Source organism: Lissotriton vulgaris, chromosome 7, assembly GCF_964263255.1.
Source record: "Lissotriton vulgaris chromosome 7, aLisVul1.2, whole genome shotgun sequence".
NCBI lineage: Eukaryota > Metazoa > Chordata > Amphibia > Caudata > Salamandridae > Lissotriton > Lissotriton vulgaris.
This window is the reverse complement of record NC_141695.1, coordinates 1,198,962,817-1,198,988,059: the sequence shown is the minus strand read 5'-3', so window position 1 is coordinate 1,198,988,059 and position 25,243 is coordinate 1,198,962,817. Positions and strand designations below refer to the sequence as shown.

The 25,243-nt window shown below is 38.4% G+C and overlaps 1 protein-coding gene across 1 annotated transcript in view; it reads right to left on the bottom strand.

Moving 5' to 3' along the window:
• Positions 1 to 25,243, bottom strand: part of LOC147703163 (integrin alpha-X-like) — a 278,416-nt gene that overhangs the window by 115,664 nt on the left and 137,509 nt on the right. The window contains exons 9-11 of the mRNA XM_086931704.1: positions 8,164 to 8,308; positions 5,957 to 6,033; positions 5,122 to 5,248 (exon numbers count right to left, since the gene is read on the bottom strand). Coding sequence (XP_086787830.1) covers positions 5,122 to 5,248; positions 5,957 to 6,033; positions 8,164 to 8,308 — 349 coding nt within the window. The remainder of the gene's footprint in view (positions 1 to 5,121; positions 5,249 to 5,956; positions 6,034 to 8,163; positions 8,309 to 25,243) is intronic.

The following is a 25,243-nucleotide window of genomic DNA, read 5'->3' as shown; positions in this document are numbered from 1 at the left end:
AATGGGAGGGCAGGAAAAATATATAGAACAATCAATTGTTATGGCAGGGAAAACTTTAATATCAGCCAATTTCAGAACACAACATTTTAAAAACATTTTTGATTTATACCATACCCCGGCGAAGATGTTGAAAGGGGGGGGCTCAATGATGGGAAATGTTTTAGATATGGGGTAGATAAGGCTGATACTTTCATATTTTTTTTACATGTAGGAAATTGACTCAACGCCTGGACCATATTGAGAAGTTTCTCTCGGAAATTACGGGAGTTAAAATTAATATTTCTCTGTCTGTTATGTTAATGAGTACGGGGGGGATTTAAGGGAAAGACAATCGGCGTTTGATTTCAGACATCTAATTTTCATAGCAGTGTCAGTAGCCCATCTTTGTATAGCCTCCTTATGGCTTCAAAAAGAGGTCCCAACCTTTGAAATCTGGAGAGCTAGATTCTTTGTTATTTTTATTCTTGAACATAGCCTATATGCTCTCAAGGGGGCACAGAAACAGAAACTAGGATTATCAATATGGGGTCCAATGATCAAGCACATGAAGGAATAATATGAAATGAATGTTGTTCTGCTTTTTACTTTTTATTTCATTAGTTATCTTGTATCCCCTGTGTATATGTAAGGAATTTTTTGTTAGGAAATGGATGTCAACCTCTGTAGGAATAATTGGAGTTTCATTTACCGCATCTGAAATCTATATTATATGTATGCATTTAAAATTTGGCATTGCAATAAAAAAATTAAAAAAACAAAGTAGACAAGCTGGAGTAAGATGAAAGCAAAATAAAAGTCAGGGGAAGGAAAAAATTGAAATTGGTGGTTCACAACAGGGTAACTAATCCCAACAAGCCAAAAAGGAGAAAGGGTGAAGGAAACCGCGGAGTACAGGGTAAAAAATGAAAAGTGATTAGAAAAACCAAGGAAAGTAAATAAAAAAACAAAAAAAATGAAACAATTGAGAAGTAACATTTTGAAGTAATGGGGCACATTTGCATGCATACATACTCTATGCCCTCAACAAAACTTACCATTTTTATATTTTCAGAACTCCGAATACTATTCTTCTTAATGGACTACCTAGTATAAAGGGTAAGAAAGCGGTACCTGACAACAGGGAGAAACCCTTACTAACAAAGGAGATACTATTTTTCTCCAACCACAAACCAACGAAGATTTTTATCTCTGTGATAATAAATCTCATATAAACTCTGTTGTTAATGTTCAATAATATCCTGCTTGTATACCACAACAAAAGTTATACCAACATTTTCTAAACAAAGATATTGTTTCTCATTTATTTCAATTTTCATTAAAAGAAATTATGTATAACTTTTGTAAATGTCTTGGAATTATTTTTATGAATAATATGATTTTTGTTTTAAATGTGTATTAATTACTATGGAGAGAATGAAATTTAGGAGGGGATGTGTTAACAAGAATTTTACAAATGTTATACTTAGTTTTCTCTTTGAAATTAATTGAATGACAGAATCAGCAGCGTGCCAGTGGTAAGCTTTCCCAGTGACTACCCTCTTGTCTACTGCGTCCAACTTCTTACTATTTCATGTTGGGTTGTGGGCCATCCCCCATCCCCTGAGAGTTTGCATGTTTACCTGCAGGCTGGATGACTAGATGACTAAGAAGTTTGATTTTACACGTGCCCTTGTGTGTAGTGGGTCAGAAAGTGAGGCCTTGTAGAACGCTCCACCCTAGAGATTACTACCAAGGCTTTGACAGGATACTTAAAGGGCTCTGTAGCTGGTTTTAGCATGCCCTTCAACATGGGTAGGAATTGTATAGTACTTTCCATCTTAGGGTCTCGACTAAGAATTAATCATCCCAAAACTACATGGAGGTCCACTTTATAACTTTATGGTATTCGGCCGCTCGCTGTATTTCCTTGTGGTATGAGGTTGTATCGTCCTCACCTGGTTCTGCGTCTATGTCATATAGCTCATCCTTGTGGTAGGGGCTGTGTGAGTCAGCTGAGAAATGCTGTGAACCTTGAGATCTATATGCCTTTGTCATAGTGTCTGGATGGGTCATGGGAGGGAGACGAGGAGGTGGAGGAGGAGGAAGTGGAGGCAGAGGTGGTGGTGAAGGAGTGGAAGGGCAAATTGAACAGGGCTTGTGCCTGTATACTTGCATCTCTTTTTTTGCTTAGGAACTGGTTCTGATGCTGAAGGTAAGTCCTACTCGAAGGCTGACTTCTGCTCAGGTGGTAAGTTGTTGAATACATTGGGCGGCAATTTAGTAATAATCTTTTCCATCTGTGGATGAATTTAGAGTCTCTTTTGTCTGCCATTGAGCTCTGCTTGGAGCCGCTCAAGGATTGACTGCTGGTAGTTGTCGGGCTTTCGAAGCCGGTGGTTTTGATGTCTAAGGTTTGGCTCTTGGAAGTGGCACCTTTGGAGTCTGCTGAATTGGCGTTGAGATAGGTCTCAGCTCCCACTGTTTCAGTGCTGAAGTGGTGTTAACTCTGAGTGAGATTTTAGTGCTGGTGGCGTCTGGTCCTGTTGGCGTTTTCAACACTGACATGGGCTTCGGTGCTGAGGAGGCTACAAGCTTTGCTTTGGCAGAGGGTTGGGGAGGTTGAGAGCCCATGGATGCAGGTGTGTCGGCTCTGTGGGCTTATCGTGGGTTTGAAATGTGCTCGAGACTTGTGGTGCTTTTGAGGGCTGACTCGACTTTTAGAGCTTCATGGCCTGAGCCCTCTTGGGACTTTGGTGAGCTTGGCCTAATGGTCTGCTATACTCACAGCAGCCAAATAACATACAATTTGCCCCTCTCACACTTGTTTGTTGCTTGATAATACAAGCACATAAACCAGAGTTACTTCTGATTATGTAGGTTTATTTAATTAACCATTTATTTTCTATACAAAAATTAGTTTTCTTGTTGCATGTATGAGAAACACACGAAAACATGTAACACCTATTCAAAATACAAATCATGAATGACTACACATTAATTACAAAAACATTAAATCCGAAGACAATAAATGAAAAACAATGAAAAAATACACCACTTTGCACATTGTTTTCTATTGTGGCAAATATTCGAATTTTACAACAATGCCTATATCAAAAAATGAAAATTATTTTAAAGAATCATTGAAGGACAAAGAGTCTGCAAGAAGGCTAGTGGATAAAAATCAATAAATGTAATATCGCAGTGAGTCCTGTGCACTTTTATAGCCCAGGACTCACTGCGATATTACATTTATTGATTTTTATCCACTAGCCTTCTTGCAGACTCTTTGTCCTTCAATGATTCTTTAAAATAATGTTCATTTTTTGATATAGGCATTTTTGTAAAATTCGAATATTTGCCTCAATAGAAAACAATGTGCAAAGTGGTGTATTTTTTCATTGTTTTTCATTTATTGTCTTCGGATTTAATGTTTTTGTAATTAATGTGTAGTCATTCATGATTTGTATTTTGAATAGGTGTTACATGTTTTCGTGTGTTTCTCATACATGCAACAAGAAAACTAATTTTTGTATAGAAAATAAATGGTTAATTAAATAAACCTACATAATCAGAAGTAACTCTGGTTTATGTGCTTGTATTATCAAGCAACAAACAAGTGTGAGAGGGGCAAATTGTATGTTATTTGGCTGCTTATGGTCCAGCCCTTCCCACGTCCCAGGACCTAACTCCTTAAGCTCTAGCATACTCACAGCAGCGGTAGCTGCTGCTTAACGTGGGGGGCAGGGGGAAGAGGGAATGAGAACAAATATCCACCTACCTGTAGGCCGGCCCGCCTCTCAGTCTTCTTCGGTCATCGATTCAGGAAGCACGCAGGCTCCCCTAGCCAATCATGATGCAGGACTGCAGATACAAAGGGGCATATTTACAAGCCCCTATCACTACAAGAATGCCACGTTTAGTTTCATTCCTGTGGCGATATAGGCTACACCTTATTTAATAAGCAGCGTTAAGCCATTTAACATGGCTTAACGCTGCCTTGTAAATAAGGCCCCCTTTCATGCTATACTTAGCGTGAAAGGGACGGGCAATCGGTGTTGTGGTGGGCATTCCACCACAACTCCCATTGATTTTGACAGACCCCATATTTACAAGGTCAGAATAAATATGGAGCAGCACCAAAATTAAGACCAGGGAAAACCTGGTCTTAAACAGGCGCAACAAGGAGAAATGTTTAATTTCTCCTCATTTTTGTGTTTCTATGTGTGCTGCATTGTGCAGCACACATAGAAACAAAAAAAGGCCATTGATTGTTTATGTGCAGGCAGGTGACCATTGCTGCACATAAACAATCAATTAAAAAATATTACATTTTGCAACTTCTATGTGTGCCGCATTAAGCAGCACACATAAGTGTTTCAAAATGCTATTTCAGATTTTTTATGTGCAGGAAGGAAGACCTTCTATAGGCTGTCTTGCCGAGTGGAGATGAAATGTGGCAGCCATTTTGGAGGTGTGAAAAAATAACTTTCCAAGTGGTCTGTCCATCAATATTAGCTCTGTCAATACTTGGGTGGAATTTTACAAGCATTGCCAAAGCCAATTGCTTTAGCCAGACATCTTGGAAGGCTATTATTTATATTTCCAAGATGTTCACCACATTATGACATTGTGTCTAAATGTAGTGTGGCTGTCCCCTTGAAGATAAGAAAATAATGTTCAGCAATTTAGAAACATGTGTGTCACACTGCGACTAGGCCATCTTGAAAGTATAGAAAATAGCGATCGATGATAGCCGTCCACCTCTACTAGCTTTGCCAATAATTGTGGAACTTTGGCAAAGCCAACACTGGCAAACACCAAGCATTGGCAAAGCTAGGCTAATTGGCCTTGGCCATGCAGGTTTCCTCAGTGCACAGTAGCCTTCATGCCTAAAAACAATCAACATACATGCACAGGCTAATCTTTTTCCGAGGCAGTAACAGGTTGTTTTCACATTGCAGCTAGCAATGGTAGAAAAAAGTATGTTTTACTTAAAAGTATGATTGCGAATTTTACTTTTTAATATACACAGGTTTAACACATTCAGAGACATTCAAACTAATTGATATCAAAGGTGTAGGAATGCTTCTTAGCCCATAGTAGTGGAGGGTTGCACTGCTCCATATTTGCAAGGATTCTTACCTAGGTAGGAATCTTTCATATCACTGTCCTGCAAGGTGACGTTGATGAAAGTGGATATGTTCCCGCGTATTTCCTCCAGCCCTCCTGACCAATCATATGCTCCAACGGTACCTACGGTAAGGATATCCTGGCCGCGAGGGAGAGAGGGAACATTACTGAGCTATTGAAAGAACATTGCGCATTTTCATGCCATCAGGACGGTGTGTGGATAATGACACATTTTTTTAGACTTCTTTTAATATTTGTTAGTGATAAATATTTATGTTACATTAGAATGGCTTCAATGAATATTCATGAAATTGCAAAGTGTCCTTAGATAAATATGAATGATAGCATGGGGGTCCAGAAATTAATATTCGTGAGTTGCCGTGATGTCCTTGGATTAATATTATTGAGGTAACTGAAATGTGTGCAATCTATGTTGTTGAGGTGATACATTCTACTCAATCAAATATTCAAGGTGTAACAGTATGTTGTTATAATGATAGATTTTATTATTATCTTAAAAATGAATATTCAGAGAGCGAGGGATAGCTTTAGGCCAAGGTTGTTCAAATTGGACCAAGAAACTCCGAACATGACTGCATTTTCAGGATAAACACAATATAAACATACATCAAATTAACATAGAGAGAATCCATTTACATAGTCACTGTTTATCCTGAACATCAGGGCCAAATATTGCACAGACCCGCTTTGAATAAATGATTATTTGTATTCTAGTTAATATTTATGAAGTGACAGAATTTCATAAGTTATGGGGTGAAAGTGACACACTGCTTAAGATAGACAGAGTCTTTTTCCCGCTATCTCACATAGCTTAACTACAACTCACCGCTGTCATGAGCGCACTGAAGCCTCCTTGGGAGAGTTCTAGCTGGAAGGAGCTGCTATTAGAGACTTGCTGGGTTCCTAAAGGCGGGAAAAGAACAGCGATGTAAAGCACCGACAGAAGAGATTGTGACAGTGTGGTAAAACGTAAGGACAAGGTGGTGCTCTCTTTCTATGTTCCTCTCTCCTACAGGAGTGACAAGAAAATATGGTAAATGAATAGGTAAAAGGCCTCCCCCAAAGTATCTGTGAATCTCTAATGTCTATACTACTTTCTTTTTCATCTTTTTTCTCTTTTTTCCACCTCAATTCGGCCTTCTTTTCTGATTTCTCTAATTTCCCTGCTCACTTTTATGCCTTTATGTTTTACTTTCAACTATGGAGTTTCTTCATCGTCTTTGATTTGTCTTCCTCACATGTTCTACCCTTTCCTTTTAGATCTCGCTCCATTTCATATACAATTGATCTCTGTTAACTCAAAGTTTCCATTCTTATGCTTTTTCTTAGTCTGCTTTTTTTGTTTTTGATGTCTTTCCTCCCTTTCTCTCTCCTAGACATTCCCTCTATCATTTGGATTTCCTGTTCTAAGTTTCTGTTTTCAGCTTCCTCTGCTCGAACAATGTCCTTTATAGCTTTCATATTTGTGTGTCTTAGCCTTTTTCCTTTTTCCGCAGCATTTCCTAGTTTTTCTATCAGATTTTCTTTCTTCTAGATTTGTTCTGACTGCGTTTTTACCGCTATTGGATTTTTTTTTTATTTCTCTCTAGTTCTCGATTTTAATGTTCTATTCTTCTTATTCTCATCCACCCCTTTCACCTTTTTAAAACATTTTATTTAGTCTTTTTCACTTTCTTCTTCTTTTTTGCTTATTGCCTTTTTTCTTTGTAATGTAACTACATCCCCATCTCCACTATCCTGCGTGTTCGTAATTTCATGACATGCTATATGTCCATTGTCTGTCTGGCTTCACCCTGCCTGGACCCCATTCCTTTTGGAAGGAGAGGTTTGTCTGTCTGTTGTCCTAAGGACCTCAAGGAGGAGTATTGTTGGGTGACCCTCAAGAAAAAGCTGGAGAGAGACCTAAAAGAGGGATTTGGGAGTCAACAATGCACTGCAATTTGTTTCCTGCAAGTCATAGTTCCAGCAGTCAGTAGGTGAGATCATCTTCTGGCTATATCAGTCGTCTATATTATAACCCTCTTTTTTGTGCCAAAATCTCTTACAAGAATGCTAACTGCACTGAGGAGTAACATCAATTGTGCTTGGTCTGTGGAAAATGCAGGGGGTCCAGATAGAAGGATGGTGGCCATCTTCTCCAGATGTTCATAAACAGAGAGCTAGCACATGGACAATGGTGGCCAATCTTCTCACAGTAGCACATCTATCATCACACGAATTAGAGCAACCAAGGATCAAAACACTCCCACTGGAGGGACAAGTAAGACTCTAGGTTTGGGGGAGTATGGTATGATATCAGAAAAATACAAAAAATTCTGTATAGTCCTCTGAGCCCAAATCTAGCTCAGGTCCATCAAATAGGAGAGTTCACGGTGTCGTAGCAACATATTGCTGGAGTTAGGCTACTGAATTCCTAAAGGTCAGCTACAAGTCGGCAAGCTCGGCCCTCCCCCTAGAATTACGGCAGAGGGTTGAGGTATGCGCTCTTTTTTCTCACTTCCGCTGCTCTTGTTCACGAATCTTGGTTGGCTGAATTTGGAGGTCTGGCACCATCTGAAAGATCTAATAAGCGGCACAAAATGTGTTTTTCAGTGCCCCTTCATTTTTCTAGCATCCACTCTATCACTCAGCATATTAATACACTCTGCTCCGGGGTATCCATTTAAGCTTTGGGGACCTTGGGTAATGAAAGTATTATGTGTCCCATGATTTTGTTTAAATTGTGTGTTTTAACAACATTGTGCTACCATTCCTGATCCTAACTGACATGGTCCTAAACCAGATTTCCTCAGGGTTCATAGTTACTCTAATTCCCCAGGGATCCTCCTGCTCATGGTAACACTGATATCCATCTCTAGATAGGTATGTGCCTGAAGCTCCGAGAGCTGAATAATTCGGAGGATGCATCTTGATCCCAGCGTACCTTGCTGAGGTGGCTGAGCGGGTGAGTTCCGGAAGCTGGAATCTGGCCCCTTACTCCACTAAATTATCTGGGACCTTGCCAATCAGGCACTAGCAAAAATCAACCCTTACCTTCAATGATGAAGATCCGGTTAGCCAAGGCAGACTGAATGGAGGCCAGCGCACTAAAGTTGTCCACGGGGAAGGCATTCTCTTTGCTGGAGGCGATGGTGTGTAGCTCCTCCAGGGCCTTGGCTGATGTGAAAGCATCCCCAACCTGCCTCAGAGAGTGAAGGGAGAAAGAGGAGGTGCAGAGAGGGAAAAGAGGAATGTGAGCACAGGAATTTAGGGGAAAGAAAACAATGGGAAGAATCAGGAAAGGGGACAGAGGTTGAAAGGGGAAAAGGAGAAGGGAAGGAAGGGAGACATGGAGAGGGAGACAAAGACACCTTTAGAGATGCTATGTTGTAGAGGTTTAAGCTGTGCTGGCAAGCAGTGATAACATAGGTGATCCTGCATTCAGGGGACAGGAGGTGCGGTTTGTTTAGAGTGCCATTTCCCCTTGGTTGGGTGAATTTCAAGGCTGCCTTTGTTGGATTAGCTCCAAAGGCCCTTCCACCATGGACAGTTTCAGTTCTACGGACACTTTCCCCTCAGTGAAGAGAGTTCCAACAGCCTCTTACCTTGAGGCTGGGTCAGTTCTAAGGGTTTCTTCCTCGTCAGTCAAATCAGTATCACCCCATAATTCTCCCTTCATTAGTTCAGATTAAAATGTCTTTTCCAATTGGTTATTTTATTTTTTGTGTTGCCCTACTCTCTTCTTCGGGCTAATTCAGAAGGCCTATTCAACACAAAAGCAAAAGCCTACTCCCCCCATGGTTGAGTTCGGTCCAATGGTTTGTCACCCCTGTTTTGAAGTCAGTGCAAAAGGACTCTAACCCCTTACTTGTATCAATGCCATGTGTCCCTTCTACCTTGGTTGGGTCAGTTTGGAGGTTAGCCCCCCCATTCCCAACCTTTTGGCTGGGCCAGTTTAAAAAAAAGTTACAGATTGAATGCTTTAAACATTTTTAACCATTGGCAGTGGACTGGTTGACACTCCATTGCATCATTTTGTCATATTTTTCTGTTATAGGTACAGGCCAAATACATTTAAATCACTCACCGGCCCACTCTAAAAAGTCCAACCCAGCCCAAACACTAAGCATACTCTTTCTGAACTAGAACAGAAGCGAATCTAGACTGGTTTCAGGCGTGTTGAGCACACCAGTGAGGTGCTTGTGGGTTTGGTGACTGGTTGTGCCACTGGAATGTGCATCAAAATTGGACAGCCAACTACAGGACACACATGTTCAGATGAAAATGCATGACTAAAGGCTTAATTTAGATCTTGGCAGACGGGTAACTCTGTCATAATGGTAACGGATATTCCGTCTGTCAAACTATAAATCCCATTGTGTCCTATAGGATTTATATTTCGGGGGACGAGATATGCTTCACCGTTGTGATGGAGTGACCCATCCGCCAAGATCTAAATCAGGCCCTAAGTATGAACCACTGTTAATTTCATCTGGAACCATAACATTGCACCCACTGTATCAGGAGTTATATCTATATTCCAGCAACATCTTGTTAGTAGAAGAGCATCACATAGCAAACACCTCCACAATTAATGAAGCACTGTCACTCAGACTCTGTGGCAGAGTGCCATTTATCTCACCCTACGTCCGGCAGCCATGGCAAAGTCTTATATATATGTATATATATATATATATATATATATATATATATATATATATATATATATATCGGCGGTCGCCAGTAGGTATATATAGTTAGGATTTTTTCTCTATGGGATTTTTGAAAATTCTATGTCTAATAACTTTGGCGTTTGTGGACGGAATTGGCTGAAATTTTCAGGAAAATGGAACATTTTGTTTCTGAGCAGCCCCTGACAACAATTTGGGGGGGTTTCATCAAGGGGGGGCCGAGAAAAAAGGGGGGTCCCAAAACGCGTTTTTCCCATGTTAATTTCCATAGGGCGGTTGGCTTCACTTTTAGCTCGAACGGCTGAATGGATTTGCACGAAACTTGGCAAAATTGTAGGGACTGTTAGCCCGATGTGCCTTTGCTAGATCTCAATATATGTGCTCCAGTGGATTTTGAGTAATTTAGGTTCAAAAAAAAGATATATATCTGGGCGGAGATAACCACACATCTGATCTGATTGGCTGTCAGCACTTCATCCAAGAAGTGTTGGCAGCCATCTTGGGACCAATATACATGATAGCACCTCATTAAAAAGCATTGTAGTTAATAGAGGGTTTTAGGACTTTAGTTACATTATAAATCATTTGTTGATGGTACCATACTCGTTTTAGGAATTGTGGTGGGTTCTAAGGTGATTTTACCATGTGAAAAAACCTTCTGCTGTGATATCATGAATATTGTTTGAAAGAAAACTAATATCTCATGATTTTACCACAGTGGTTTGGAAGGGGATCTATAAGCTAAACTGAAAGCATATTTCCTGTAAATTCACATTATCTTTCTCAGTCATGTGAAAATGAAGTCTGACATTCTCAGTAAAACATGTACATCCAACAAGGACAGAGACTGTCAGTTGATTACTTTGTGTTCTACTGCAGCCTCCTAGAGTGTTCTAAAGAACAACTAGAGCGCTAACAGTCCTACTTATTACAAAGGTATGGCACACCTGAAGCCATCTTGATTGGAATAAAGTGGTAACTCTTAAAACATTTAATTTAAAAAGAAACAACATGAGGGGGTATATTTGGCCATAGAAAGTATGATTAGTGCTGCAGAACGAAAAATTAGGGCACATTTTGAGTGACTTCTCAAATCCTTTTCTATTTCATCAAAACATTCTGACATGCAGTCTCCCAAAATGGCCACCAGAGACAAAAGAGCCCAAATGTAGCCCAAATATCACCCAGATGTAGCCCAAGTATAGCCCAATGACAGAATGTCCCAGAGTGTTCTAAAGAACAACTAGAGCGCTAACAGTCCTACTTATTACAAAGGTATGGCACACCTGAAGCCATCTTGATTGGAATAAAGTGGTAACTCTTAAAACATTTAATTTAAAAAGAAACAACATGAGGGGGTATATTTTGCCATAGAAAGTATGATTAGTGCTGCAGAATGAAAAATTAGGGCACATTTTGAGTGACTTCTCAAATCCTTTTCTATTTCATTAAAAACATTCTGACATGCAGTCTCCCAAAATGGCCACCAGAGACAAAAGAGCCCAAATGTAGCCCAAATATCACCCAGATGTAGCCCAAGTATAGCCCAATGACAAAATGTCCCAGAGTGTTCTAAAGAACAACTAGAGCGCTAACAGTCCTACTTATTACAAAGGTATAGCACACCTGGAGCCATCGTGATGGGAATAAAGTGGTAACTCTTAAAACATTTAATTTAAAAAGGAACAAAATGAGGGGGTATATTATGCAATAGAAGGTATTATTAGTGCTGCAGAAAGAAAAATTAGGGCACATTTTGAGTGACTTTTAAAATCCTCTTCTATTTCATTAAAAAATTCTGACATGCAGTCTCCCAAAATGGCCACCAGAGACAAAAGAGCCCAAATGTAGCCCAAATATCACCCAGATGTAGCCCAAGTATATCCCAATGACAGAATGTCCCAGAGTGTTCTAAAGAACAACTAGAGCGCTAACAGTCCTTCTTATTACAAAGGTATGGCACACCTGAAGCCATCTTGATTGGAATAAAGTGGTAACTCTTAAAACATTTAATTTAAAAAGGAACAAAATGAGGGGGTATATTTTGCCATATAAATTATGATTAGTGCTGCAGAAAGAAAAATTAGGGCACATTTTGAGTGACTTCTCAAACCCTCTTCAATTTCATTAAAAAAATTCTGACATGCAGACTGAAACATGCACTTTGAATACCAGCAGCAGACTTCCCTGGTGAGCAGTAGCTTTACTACAGTGATCTAATGTGCAACTAGAGTGCTAACATTCAGAATTTATGGCAAATGTGTGACACATCTGAATGCCTTCTTGATGGAACCAAAGCAAACAAGCATTGAAAATGCAATAGAGCTCGCCCTCATTTAAGTTAAAGCCATTCTGTTTGTAATGAGGTGGCTTTTTAGCTTTGCTTTTATTAGTGTTTTTTCAACTTTCATGTAAATAACATACATCTGTATGCATATAAGTATATGTATGCATGCATTTATGTTTGTATTTATATAGATATACAGATGATATATGTTTATAAATGTATGTATATATATATATATTCACTGAAAAAACCATAGGTTATAGACCATATATAGTTAGGAATTAGCATTTACAAAACCTTGAAAATTCACTGAAAAAACCATAGGTTATAGACCATATATAGTTAGGAATTAGCATTTACAAAACCTTGAAAATTCACTGAAAAAACCATAGGTTATAGACCATATATAGTTAGGAATTCGCATTTACAAAACCTTATTTTACTCACACAAAACCATTGAAATTCCATATATAGTTAGTTGCACTAACTATATATCGCGCATCCGCAATCCACTGCTGATGATGTCACATATTACATCATTCATGACATGGTCAGTGACATCACTGATGACATCACTGATGACATCTCAAATGACATCACTGATGACATCACTGATGACAACATCCAGTGACTGTATGTTTCTGTAAAGTTAAAATATGTCTTACATATTGAAGAATGAGTGGATGTATAAGTGTCTGGATGAAGGATTTAGTAGGTGCATGACTGACTGTATGAGTGAGTGATTAAATGTGTCTCACTGAGTGCATGGGTTAGTGACTAAACTGTCTTAATTTGTGCATCATTATGTCTGTTGTTCTGTAAACTGTTGCATGTGTTGATAAGTAGCTATATGAGTAACTATATGGGTTATTGATTGGTTGCCCAAGTATTTGTATGGGAGACTGAGTGTGTGTGTGGGTGGCTGTGAGGTGTATGACTCTGTGCATAGATGTGTGAGCAGTTGATTCACTAGATGTATGGTTTCAAAAGTGCATGTGGAAACAGCTGTATGGGCGGTTGACTGTGTGCATGAGTGTATTGGTGAGTGAATGGATATCTCAGTGATACATGTCAAAGTAAGTACATATGTAAAACAAAGTACATGTGAGAGTTGACATATATAAATAACTGTGCATAAGAGCCAGTGAATGTGTGAGTGGCTGTATGGATCATTGTGAACTTGTATCAGGGATTGTATAAGAGAGTAAATATGTGTTAGTATATGTTTGAATAAGTAAAGTTTGTATAACTGTATAGTTGAGGAAATGGAGGTGTGATTGATTCTTTGCATGACTGACTAGGTGTGTGAGTAACTCCATGGATGAGTGACAGTCTGTGAGTGTCTGTTTACACTGATTGTATCTAAGGTTATATTAGAGTCTGAAGAGGTTCATTGTATTATCACATGAATGATATCATCAGTGATGTGATCAGTAATGTCAAATGAGATGTCATCAGTGATGTCATCAGTGATGTCATTTGAGATGTCATCAGTGATGTCATTTGAGATGTCATCAGTGATGTCATCAGTGATGTCACTGACCATGTCATGAATGATGCAATATGTGACATCATCAGCAGTGGATTGCGGGTGCGCGATATATAGTTAGTGCAACTAACTATATATGGAATATATATATATATATATATATATATATATATATATATATATATATATATATATATATATATATATATATATATATATATATATATATATATATATATATATATATATTACCTACTGGCAGTCGCCAGTAGGTAGTTATAGTTAGGATTTTTTTCAATGCAAAATCTCAAAATTCTATTTGGAATAACTTTGGCGCCGGTTGACGAATCTGCCTGAAAATTACCTCAAATTTGCCTCGCGGAGCTTCGGTCCTTCTTTCTTTGCTGTTGGTTTGTGTTTTGCTTTTTGACAATGCTTGCTATCAACATTTGCAAGATAGAGGATTTGTATTTTGTGAAACAGTGAGGTGTCAGTAGTGAAATTGAATGCTTGTACATAGGACCTGCGCTGTGTTTCTAAAATGTTATTCAAAAAACGATTTTAGCGGCAAATTAATGGCATTTACATTTGGGTCTTATTTATGATTGCCTTGTGCCGCCGGTGCGTCACTTTTAACATGGGAAAAAAGTGACGCACCGGTGGCGCAAGGCCTTCATAAATAAGGCCCTGAGTTTCTTTGCTGTTGGTTTGTGTCTTGCTTTTTGATAATGCTTGCTATCAACATTTGCAAGATAGAGGATTTGTATTTTGTGAAACAGTGAGGTTTCAGTAGTGAAATTGAATGCTTGTACATAGGACCTGCGCTGTGTTTCTAAAATGTTATTCAAAAAACGATTTTGGGGGCAAATCAATGGTATTTACATTTGGGCCTTATTTATGATTGCTTTGTGCCGCCGGTGCGTCACTTTTAACATGGGAAAAATGTGACGCACCGGTGGCGCAAGGCCTTCATAAATAAGGCCCTGAGTTTCTTTGCTGTTGATTTGTGTCTTGCTTTTTGATAATGCTTGATATCAACATTTGCAAGATAGAGGATTTGTATTTTGTGAAACAGTGAGGTTTCAGTAGTGAAATTGAATGCTTGTACATAGGACCTGCTCTGTGTTTCTAAAATGTTATTCCAAAAACGATTTTGGGGGCAAATCAATGGTATTTACATTTGGGCTCTATTTATGATTGCTTTGTGCCACCGGTGCGTCACTTTTAACATGGGAAAAAAGTGACGCACCGGTGGCGCAAGGCCTTCATAAATAAGGCCCTGAGTTTCTTCGCTGTTGGTTTGTGTCTTGCTTTTGATAATGCTTGCTATCAACATTTGCAAGATAGAGGATTTGTATTTTGTGAAACAGTGAGGTTTCAGTAGTGAAATTGAATGCTTGTACATAGGACCTGCGCTGTGTTTCTAAAATGTTATTCAAAAAACGTTTTTGGGGCAAATCAATGGTATTTACATTTGGGCCTTTTTTATGATTGCTTTGTGCCGCCGGTGCGTCACTGTTAACATGGGAAAAAAGTGACGCACCAGTAGCGCAAGGCCTTCATAAATAAGGCCCTGAGTTTCTTTGCTGTTGGTTTGTGTCTTGCTTTTCGATAATGCTTGCTATCAACATTTGCAAGATAGAGGATTTGTATTTTGTGAAACAGTGAGGTTTCAGTAGTGAAATTGAATGCTTGTACATAGGACCTACGCTGTGTTTCTAAAATGTTATTCAAAAAACGATTTTGGGGGCAAATCAATGGTATTTACATTTGGGCCTTATTTATGATTGCTTTGTGCCGCCGGTGCGTCACTTTTAACATGGGACAAAAAGGGACGCACCGGTGGCGCAAGGCCTTCATAAATAAGGCCCTGAGTTTCTTTGCTGTTAGTTTGTGTCTTGCTTTTTGATAATGCTTGCTATCAACATTTGCAAGATAGAGGATTTTTCAAACACAGCACAGGTCGTATGTACAAGCATTCCAGGTCACTAGTGAAACTTCTCAATTTTACATAATACAATTCCTCTATGCAGCAAAATCTTTTTACCAAGCATTATCAAAAAACATGACACAATCCAACAAGAAAGAAGCTCAATCTGTTTCCTAATCTGAGGTAATGCAGATTCCATCATTGTAAAAGGTTCAAATATATTTATTTAATGAGAAAGACACTAATAATTCCTTATGAAAAATATAAAAGCCATTCAATTACCCCAAAGTCGTTTTTAAAATTACATTTTAGAAACACAGCACAGGTCCTATGTACAAGCATTCAATTTCACTACTGAAAATTCACTATTTCTCTATGCAACAAAATGTTTAAACCAAGCATTATCCAAAAATATGACTAATCTGAGGAAACATAGATGACATGATTGGGAAATATGCAAATATATTTTTTGAATCATGCAGATTCTATCTAATCAACCTTTTTCTTTGTAATATTCTAGCCTTGAGTTACTCCCTATTACAACTTTTGTCTGTTTTATACCGTCTCTCTTTCTCTTTCTGACTTTTTTCTCTCTTCCTTTTACACCCTCTGTCTGACCTACTTCTTGTAACATCCTGTCTCTGATTTACTTCCTCTTACACCCTCTCTCAAACTTACTCTCTGTCTCTTCCTTTACAGGCTTTCTCTGTTTTAGTCTCTTTTACAACCTTTTCTCTTCTAACACCCTCTCTCTGTGTTACTTCCTGTTACACCCTCTCTCTGTTTTACACCCTGTTACATCCTTTTTCTGACTTACTCCCTTTTTTTGACTTACTCCCTCTCCCTATTACATCCTTTTTCTGTCCTTCAATATATTATACACTCTCTTTGTCTTAGTCCTTTTGTATGTTTTACTCCCTCTACCTGTTTCTTTGTCTGAGTCTCTCAGTGTTTTTGTGTTACACCCTCTAGCTGTTTTTCTTTGTCTTACTCCTAGTTATATAGTTGCTGTGGTATAAACTTAGATATGTTGCAAATTAGTGTTTAGATCGTTTGCTTATTGTCATTGCTTTGTTGTTTGCTAATAGTGGTCTATAATGTGTTATTTTTTTCTTTACCACAGATTGAAATCAACATTTGAAAAGTAAGCAAAAATGCCGTCAAGGCAAAGGAGAAGAAAAAATACCATACGGAATACAACAAAATCAGCAACGGAATTAAAGGAATCCTCTACAACAAGTACTTCAAAAAAACCCAAAAAAGCTCCTGGTAAGACAACTAAGTCTTTTTTTTTGCAACATATGTAGAACAAAAACAAATGTTAACGGTAATGTGAAGATCCAGAAGGAAGAGCAAATTTGAAAAGGAAGGAGAGGCCCTCAAAAAATGTCTCTACTGGAGCAGGAGAGAAGAGTATGGATAGCAATAGAAGGCAAAATGTATTTAGGGACATTCGTAGACGAATGTTTCACAATAGGGTAGTTTTAAATTTGCTAAAAAATGAAAAGAAAGGTAAACAGAGAGCTGCTTTTTACAAGAAAAAGAAAAGTGTAGAGAAGATTGTTGATCAGGCTTTTGAAGTTAAGAAAAAATTATTTATTTTAGTAATCAATAGAATTAGGATACTTAACAAGGCAATTGATGTTTTCAAATCGAACAGCAGATGGAAAAGAATAATTAATCGGACTAATTTTTGTGAAATATTTTCTGGAGAATGGATGCATAGTTCAAGTTCTGAGCCATTTTTTAATGAGGAGAGTTACTTTCAGGAAAATGATTTGGTGCATGCAGTTGACACCAGTGGTCGAGCATATGAGGTGAAAGATGGTTGTCCGATGAAAAAAGAGAAACTTGTGTCTAGAGATGCAGAAGAGGTGTTAGCAGATGAAGTTTTAGGGAGACGTACTAAGGGTCCAGTGTATACATGGAAGTGCAGTAGTATTTGTAGTGTGCGACAGGATTCAATCAATTTGCTTCGACATTTCTTACGTACATATAGTAAGAAAAGTGTAAAACATAAAGTGAAGATCTTGCAAGAGTTAGATCCTTGCAGAGTGAGAGAAAACACAGGTTTGCATGGGCATTCACTGGCTTGTCTTTCTAGAAAAGTATGTCAGAGTGTTTTTCACGATTTTAGGATGTTAGCAGTGCATCATAATAAGGTGAGGAAATTAGTAAGAAGGTTGTATTATGCAAAAAAGTCCAGCACTTAAGCTTAAACAGTTAAACAGTGCTCTTTTGCATGGATCTGAAGTAGATGTGAAGACTATTTGTGAAGAAATTGAGTTTTGTTATTTTGGGAACAAAGAGGACAGTGTAGAAAAGGATATAGTAATGGATGGTAATCTGGAAGACAATGTACAGATTTCAAGTATAGAAAAGTTTGACGAGGAAATTACCAAGTTTAAGGTGAAATCAAGTGAAAGGCCTAATTTAACTTGTGTGTGTTGTCGACGGACTCATTATAAGATTCAGACTAAGTTAGTTGATTTATATGCAAAATGTGAATTTGAAAATAATAGTGAATGGAAGGATTTTGCAAGTTATTTGTTGGTGGAGAATTCTTTCGATTTGAGTTTTGATCAACGTACTTGTACTTATTGTTTGAAAAAAATAAATGAAAATAGAATGCCTGCTAGAGCTGTTCATAATAATCTTGAGTTGATAGATATTCCTACTGAATTGATGGATTTAAATACTTATGAATCAATGTGTCCATCCTTTTAAAGCTATTGTTCGCATGGAGCCTAAGATAGGGAAATTACCTCCTACAGAGGATTAAAGGGAAGAGTTGTTTATTTGCCTCTAGATGTCAAGAAAAATATTGATACAATTGGTGTAGAAAGAGTAAAAGAGGATCCTCTGGTTAATCTAGTTAATGGGGTTCCGACAAAGAGTAAGAAAATCTGGCAAGATTTAGTGGATGTTAGGAAAGTCAAAAAGGCAACGTTGTATTTGGTCAAAAACAATGAGTACTATAAAGATGTAAGTGTTGGAGCAGAGGAAACAGCTACAGAAGAAGACAGTGATTGTTCAGTTGGCCAAATTGAAAAAGTTGATGTGTCTAGAAGTGAAGAAATATATGAACATTATACTGTTCATCCTTTGCATTCCAAAGAAGTAATGGGGAATGCAATTGACTTGTTTTAAATGAAAGCAGCAAAAGGAAGTCCTATTAGTGTATGGGAAGAAAGTTTAGAAGCTCGTTGTTTTCCACAGGTATTTCCAACAGGTCGAGGTGGACCATATGACGATCGACCAGTTCAAATTCCTGCAGCTGAATACCGGACTTTAAGATTATATGCTGAAGATCCAAAGTTTCGTCAATGCATTCCGTATTTGTTTCATCTACTGTATGAAAGTGATTTGTCTGGGCTTTCTTATGCAGTTAATCATATACTGAAAAGTGGAGCTCATCTGCAAAATGTTTCGACAAAGGACTTTATGGAGAAAGTCAATCTGCAAGACAGTATTTTGGAATCTCAGCTAATCAATCTCATGGCATGTCAGCGTGGAACAAATGAGTATTGGTTCCGTCGTCATGGGGAATTGAAATGTATGCTAAGAAACATAGGAACTCCTACATGGTTCCTCACTCTTAGCTGTGCTGAGTATGCATGGGACGACTTACTTCAATTTCTACGAGAGGCAAATGGAAACATACAAAATATAGAATTGAAAACACTTGGAGAACTGTGTTCTTTGGATCCAGTGAATGTTTGCAGATATTTTAATCATAGATTTGAAGCTATGATGTTTTTTATTACCAACAAAAAAAATCCTCCCCTTGGAGAGGTTTTGGATTTCTTTTGGAGGAAGGAATATCAAGCGAGAGGTGCTCCTCACATACATATATTATTATGGATTAAAGATGCACTGAAATTTGGAACTGATTCGGATGACACGGTGATGAGTTTCATTGAAGAATATTCAACATGTGCTGTTCCAAAAACTACTGAAGAAAACAGTTTAAGGCAACAAGTTTTACGTTTTCAATCTCATCTTTGTGGAAAGTACTGTCGTCGAAAATTTAAAAACAAGGAGAAATTCTACACGAAATGTCGTTTCGCCTTTCCACGACCAGTGATTTCTAAAGGAAGAGTAAATAATTTGATGTCTTCTCTGCGACATACTGTGACAAGGAAATCACCAAAACATACATACAATTTAAAAAGAAACGAAGAGTCCAAGTACATCGACTACAACCCAGTGATTTTATCCATGTGGAATGCTAACATGGATATTCAGTTCGTTGCCGACAACTCTATTGCTGTGGCTCGATATGTGACGTCTTACATCACAAAAAAAGAAAATACTGAACTGAAGGGAATGCGGGAAGACATTTCACATGAAAAGAGTATAAGTAAAAAATGATACAGTTTCAGTCTGAAGATGTTGTCGCATCGAGAAATTGGAGCATATGAATGTTCTGATCGGTTATCATTAGCAAGTCTCTATGCCAAATCAAGAACAATCATTTGGGTGAGTCTAGGTCTTGCTGCAACATGAAACCGAGTTTTGAAATCTGTACAAGAAATTGAATATTTGGCAGAGAAAGAACCAAACAGTACAGATATTTTGAAGACAAACATGTTGGATACATACTATCTAAATAGAAGTACTCACCTTGAGAACACTTGTTTGTATGAACTTCTGCAAAACTACAGTTATAAGAGGAACATCACAGAAGATATCAATAATTGAAAATATGCTGTCATTGGGTATGAAGGATGTCTAGTGAAGCAGAGAAAAGGCCATTTGATTAATCATTAAAAATTGAGTTGCGAATCTCCAGACAAAAGAGAATTTTACTATTTAGCTCTTTTGCAGCTCTTTAAGCCATGGCGTACAGAAGAGGAACTACTTGGAGATTTTCTCTGTTATGAAGACTCTTTTAATGCAACCAAGGATACCATAGAATGTCCTGTTTTCTCAAATTATCTGCAAATGTTGAACGAAGAAATAGAGCAAGAAACCACAATTGCTGAAGAGATTGCTAGAGACAGTTCTCAAGACAGTCAGAGTTCTACTTCATTGAGTCAGGATCCACTAGGAGGACCAATTATCCAAAATGAAGCTGCAACTGCCGTGGATGAGGTGGAAAGAGCTATGGAACAAGCTCAAGAGGATATAGTTAACTTCGAAGATTTGGTAAAGCAACTAAATGTTGAGCAGAAAATGATATATGACGAAGTCACAGAACAGATAGAACATGAATTCAGACATGAGAAAAAAGAGTGCTCATGTACATCATTTAAGCCTGTCCGACTGTACGTAAGTGGAGAAGCGGGAACAGGAAAAAAAATCTGATTAAAGCCATTGCAACTTATTTGCAGAAAAGGACTGAATCACCGCTGTCTTGTGTTGTAACCGCTCCAACTGGACTGGCAGCACATAACATTAAAGGGATTACTCTACATCGTTTACTGATGCTGCCAGTTGAGCATGATAATAAATTGCATTACAACAAGCTATCTGGAGATGTGTGTTCTGAAGTTTCCAGAGTCCTGAAGAAAATGAAACTTCTTATCATTGATGAAGTAAGCATGGTCTCAAATCTAATGCTTGCTTTTATGCATTTGAGAATGCAAGAAATTCTTAGAACAGAGTATGATGTGTTATTTGGAGGAAAACACATTATTGTTTTTGGAGATCTACTGCAGTTGATTACAGTAAAAGGACAACCAGTGTTTAAAATGCTCACGCATGAAGATACCAGGAAGTCGCTTGGAAGCATTGGAAACGTTAATATATGGTTACATTTTAAATATGCAGAACTGCTTCAAAATATGCGACAGGCAAAGGATGAAGATTATAAAAATATTCTACAAGATGTAAGAATCGGAAAAGTAAGTGAGCTTGGGAAAGAAGCTTTACATGCTCGATTAATTTCAAATTTGTATCCAAATGAAAACATTCTTCCAGAGAATATTTTTTAAAAAATTACTGAGAAGAAATCTGGGATATGTTTGATGCCAACGCTGCAAGAATGTTCCATCTTCAACAACAAAATGTTAAAGTTAGAAAATGAAGAGATTGTGAAACTGGAAGCAATAGATAAAATAGAGCATATGGGTGCAACAATTGTTTTGTCAGAAAATTTGAAAACAAAATTGGATTCATTAGAGAAGAGTATATCTAAAACAGCTGGTTTTGAAAAGACTCTGAATGTGTGTTTAAATTGTCGTATCATTATGAGAAGGAATTTAAATGTTGAAAGAGGTCTGGTAAATGGAGCAATGGGTCATGTTGTTGATTTTGTGAATTATAGAAATAGAGATGGAATTGAATTTTTAAAAATAAAATTTGATGGCATTGAGCAAGTACAACAAATCAGTCGTTGTTCTGCTAGATTTTTGCTTGTAAAAATGTTCGCAGAAAACAGTTTCCTGTTTGTTTGGCATATGCGGTGACAATTCATAAATCTCAAGGTTTAAGTGTAGATAGTGCTTTGGTGAACATTGGAAGTTCTGTGTTTAAAGAGGGTATGGCATATGTGGCATTATCACGAGTCAGAACTTTATCAGGATTGTACTTGATTGAGTGTGATGAGACAAAGATTTGTGCAGATCTAGATTGTGTTAAAGAATACAATAGGTTAAGAAGAGAGTATGCTCCAGATTTGCCTCAATATCCTCTGTTTGAAAAACGTGTGGTAGGCCGAAAAAGAAGAAATGAAAATAATTTCAGTGAGGTAGTAGCAAAAAGACAAAAAGTAGATGAAACTGTAATTGTAAGCAGAAAGAAAAAGCATTCTGTTCAAGATGTTGTTGGATTTCAATTTGAAAACAGTTCTGGTGTCAACTGCTATGCTAATGTAGTGGTTAATTTTGTTTTTTTTCTTAAAACTTTACAAGAACAGATTGTTGAAAATCGGGATCAAAGATTCTGTGGTTTATTGAATTCTGTGTTTCAGAAATGTAGCAGTGATAGAGCAAAAATAGAAAGTGTAACAGAAATTCGAAATATTTTAGACGTGTGTTCTGGTCAAGATAAATTTTCACAGAACATTCAGCAAGATTGTCAGGAATTTTTAATGTATATGTTTGGTGTTTTGGAAGATGAAGGTGTAGATGTAGGAAATCTTTTTAGCCTTTCTTATCAATGGCAGCATGATTGCCACAATTGTAGTTTATCAAGTACTACTAAAATAGACACTGAAAGATTTATATATTTGACTTTACCAGACTGCAAATCAGTGTCATTTAATAATCTAGTTAAAGCAGCTGATCATAATATGGTGTGTACCCAATGTAAGGTCCAATGCTGTCCACATTATTTATACAAAATTATGGTCAGTATGTCGACCTGATGGAACTAAATTGACAACTTGTATCAAAAATGTTGTGGCTTCTCAGTTATCAATTTTAGGAAGAACATTTAGAACTGTAGCTATTATTTATCATGACGGTCCTTCGACAACATCAGGAAATTATTTGTTTTTGTATTTGTATTTTGTATTTGTATTTTTGATTTGTAGAGCGCCTTATCACCCAGGGGTCTCTAAGCGCTTAGCGGGGTGTAAATACAAGTGGGCACTGTTTGTAAGGTAAGATGCTAGATGGTACCCCATGCCTCCTGAAATAGCAGGGTTTTTAGCTTTTTCCTAAAAGGCAGCAAACTTGTTTCTTTGCGCAGGTTCTCAGGCAGTTTATTCCAAGCACTAGGGATTGTGTAGGAGAACGTGCGACCTCCTATGGAGGATAGTTTGAACCGTGGGCAGATCTGTAATGCGGCTTCTGATGAACGAAGGTTCCTGCTAGGGGCATACGGGACAAGACGTTCCTTGATGTATTTAGGAGCTTGCCCGTATATGGCTTTATGCGTGATCATAGGCCCTTGAACTTGGCCCGCTGATTTATTGGCAGCCAATGAAGTTTGCGAAGAAGGGGGGTAGCATGAGTCCTTCTTGGTTTGTTAAAAATGAGTCTGGCTGCGTCATTCATTATGATCTGGAGTCTGTTCATTAGTTTTTTTGGCTGATGAGGGATGTTAGACCAAAACCGGTCCTAGGATGCCTGTTTCAGGTCCAGGGAAGGCATGGCTTGGCAGTTCGGGCTGGACTGTTCCCACGAGGCACAGGGTCAAGACTGATTTGCACATATATTTTTATTTTTAATTCTAGTTTTTATGCTGATCACTAATGTTATTTAATATGTTTTTTACATGTTTTTTGTATAGAATGGAATGTATATCTTTTATGATCTTGTGATCGAAATAAAGATTATTCGAATCGAATCGAAATGGGCCTGTAGTTTTTTAAGATCTTGGTGTCAGCCCCTGCCTTTTTTAAGAGCGGTATTAATCGGGCTTCCTTGAGGTTCAAAGGAACCTGTCCGGAAGTGAGGGAGCTGTTTAGAAGCGATAATATGTCTTCCTCCAGTCCTGGCCATGCTTGTTTGAAGATCCTTGGAGGGCAAGGGTCTGCCGGGGATCTAGATTTGACTTGATTCATCACTCTTTCCAAGGTTTCTTTAGTGAGTAATGGTAGTGAAGTTAGGGGCTATACGACAGTAGGGATAGGTATTGGATTAATTCCTGGGCATTCCAGTCTAGGGGTGGACTCAATTTCTGTCAGGAGGGCAGATATCTTGGTGGTGAAGAATGACTGAAATTTATTGCAGTCTTCTTGCGTGAAGGAGTGGGGCTGTTCCTTCTTTTTCCTCAGTTCTGTGAGGACCTTAAAAGTTTATTTTTGGGGATTAGGTGCCGTCGCAATTCTGTTTTCGTAGAACGCACCTTTCCTAGTCCTGATAGCTTGTTTATAGGTGGTAAGGTTTTTTGCGTACAAAGCTTGGGAATAAGGATCTTACCCCTTTCGCCATGCTCTCTCGCTCTGACGTAGGGGGCGTTTGAGACGTCTCAGGTCATCATTAAACCAGGGGGCCCCTTTTCCTTTGTCTTAGATTTTTACCCTACGTGCAGGTGCCACTGCCTCAATGACATTTTTCAGTTTTTGTGAAAGTTTGAGGCTGGCCCTCTCTACGTCATCCTTTGGTGGTCTGTTAAGGTGGGAGGATTTCTCTAGTGTAGATAACTGAGTGTCGGTATTAACTACATTCCATCTTCTCACCACCCGCCACGCAGCGGTAGGGATTACTCCTTGCCCTGGGAAAGCTAATTTACCCTGTAGCAAGTGATGATCTGACCATATGCAAGGCGAGATAGTGACAGGGCTCAACACCGGAACTGAGGTCCAAATCAGATCCAATGTGTGGCCCTTCTTGTGTGTACGGCCTGTCACTATCTGGGTAAGTTCTAGCGCAGTCATGGCCTCATCTAGCTGTTTGGACATAGTGTCTTTGATGGCCTCCTCCCAGTGGAGGTTGAAATCTGCCATTACCACTAGTCCCTCATATCTTGTACGGAGATCGTGAACCAGTCCCAAGAACGGCTCAAGGAAGGAAGGGGGAGTTCTGGGAGGGCGATAAACGATGAGTATCGCCAGGCAATTGGTGGTAGAACAGAGCTTGACCCCCAAGATGTCCGCACCCTCTATACTTTCTGCGCAAATGGTTTCTGATTTAAAGGAGTTTTTATAGAAGATGGCAACTCCCCCCCCTTTCCTGCCGTCCTTCCTATTATGGATGGTGGCACTTAAGTTTGGTGGGAGTGCAGCCACTAAGTAGGGCATAGAAGAATCTTCTAGCCACGCCTCTGTGACTCCTAGAATGTCTAGATTGCCTTCATGGAGCAAGGAGAACACCTCCAAATTGTGCTTTTGGAGAGAGAGTGTA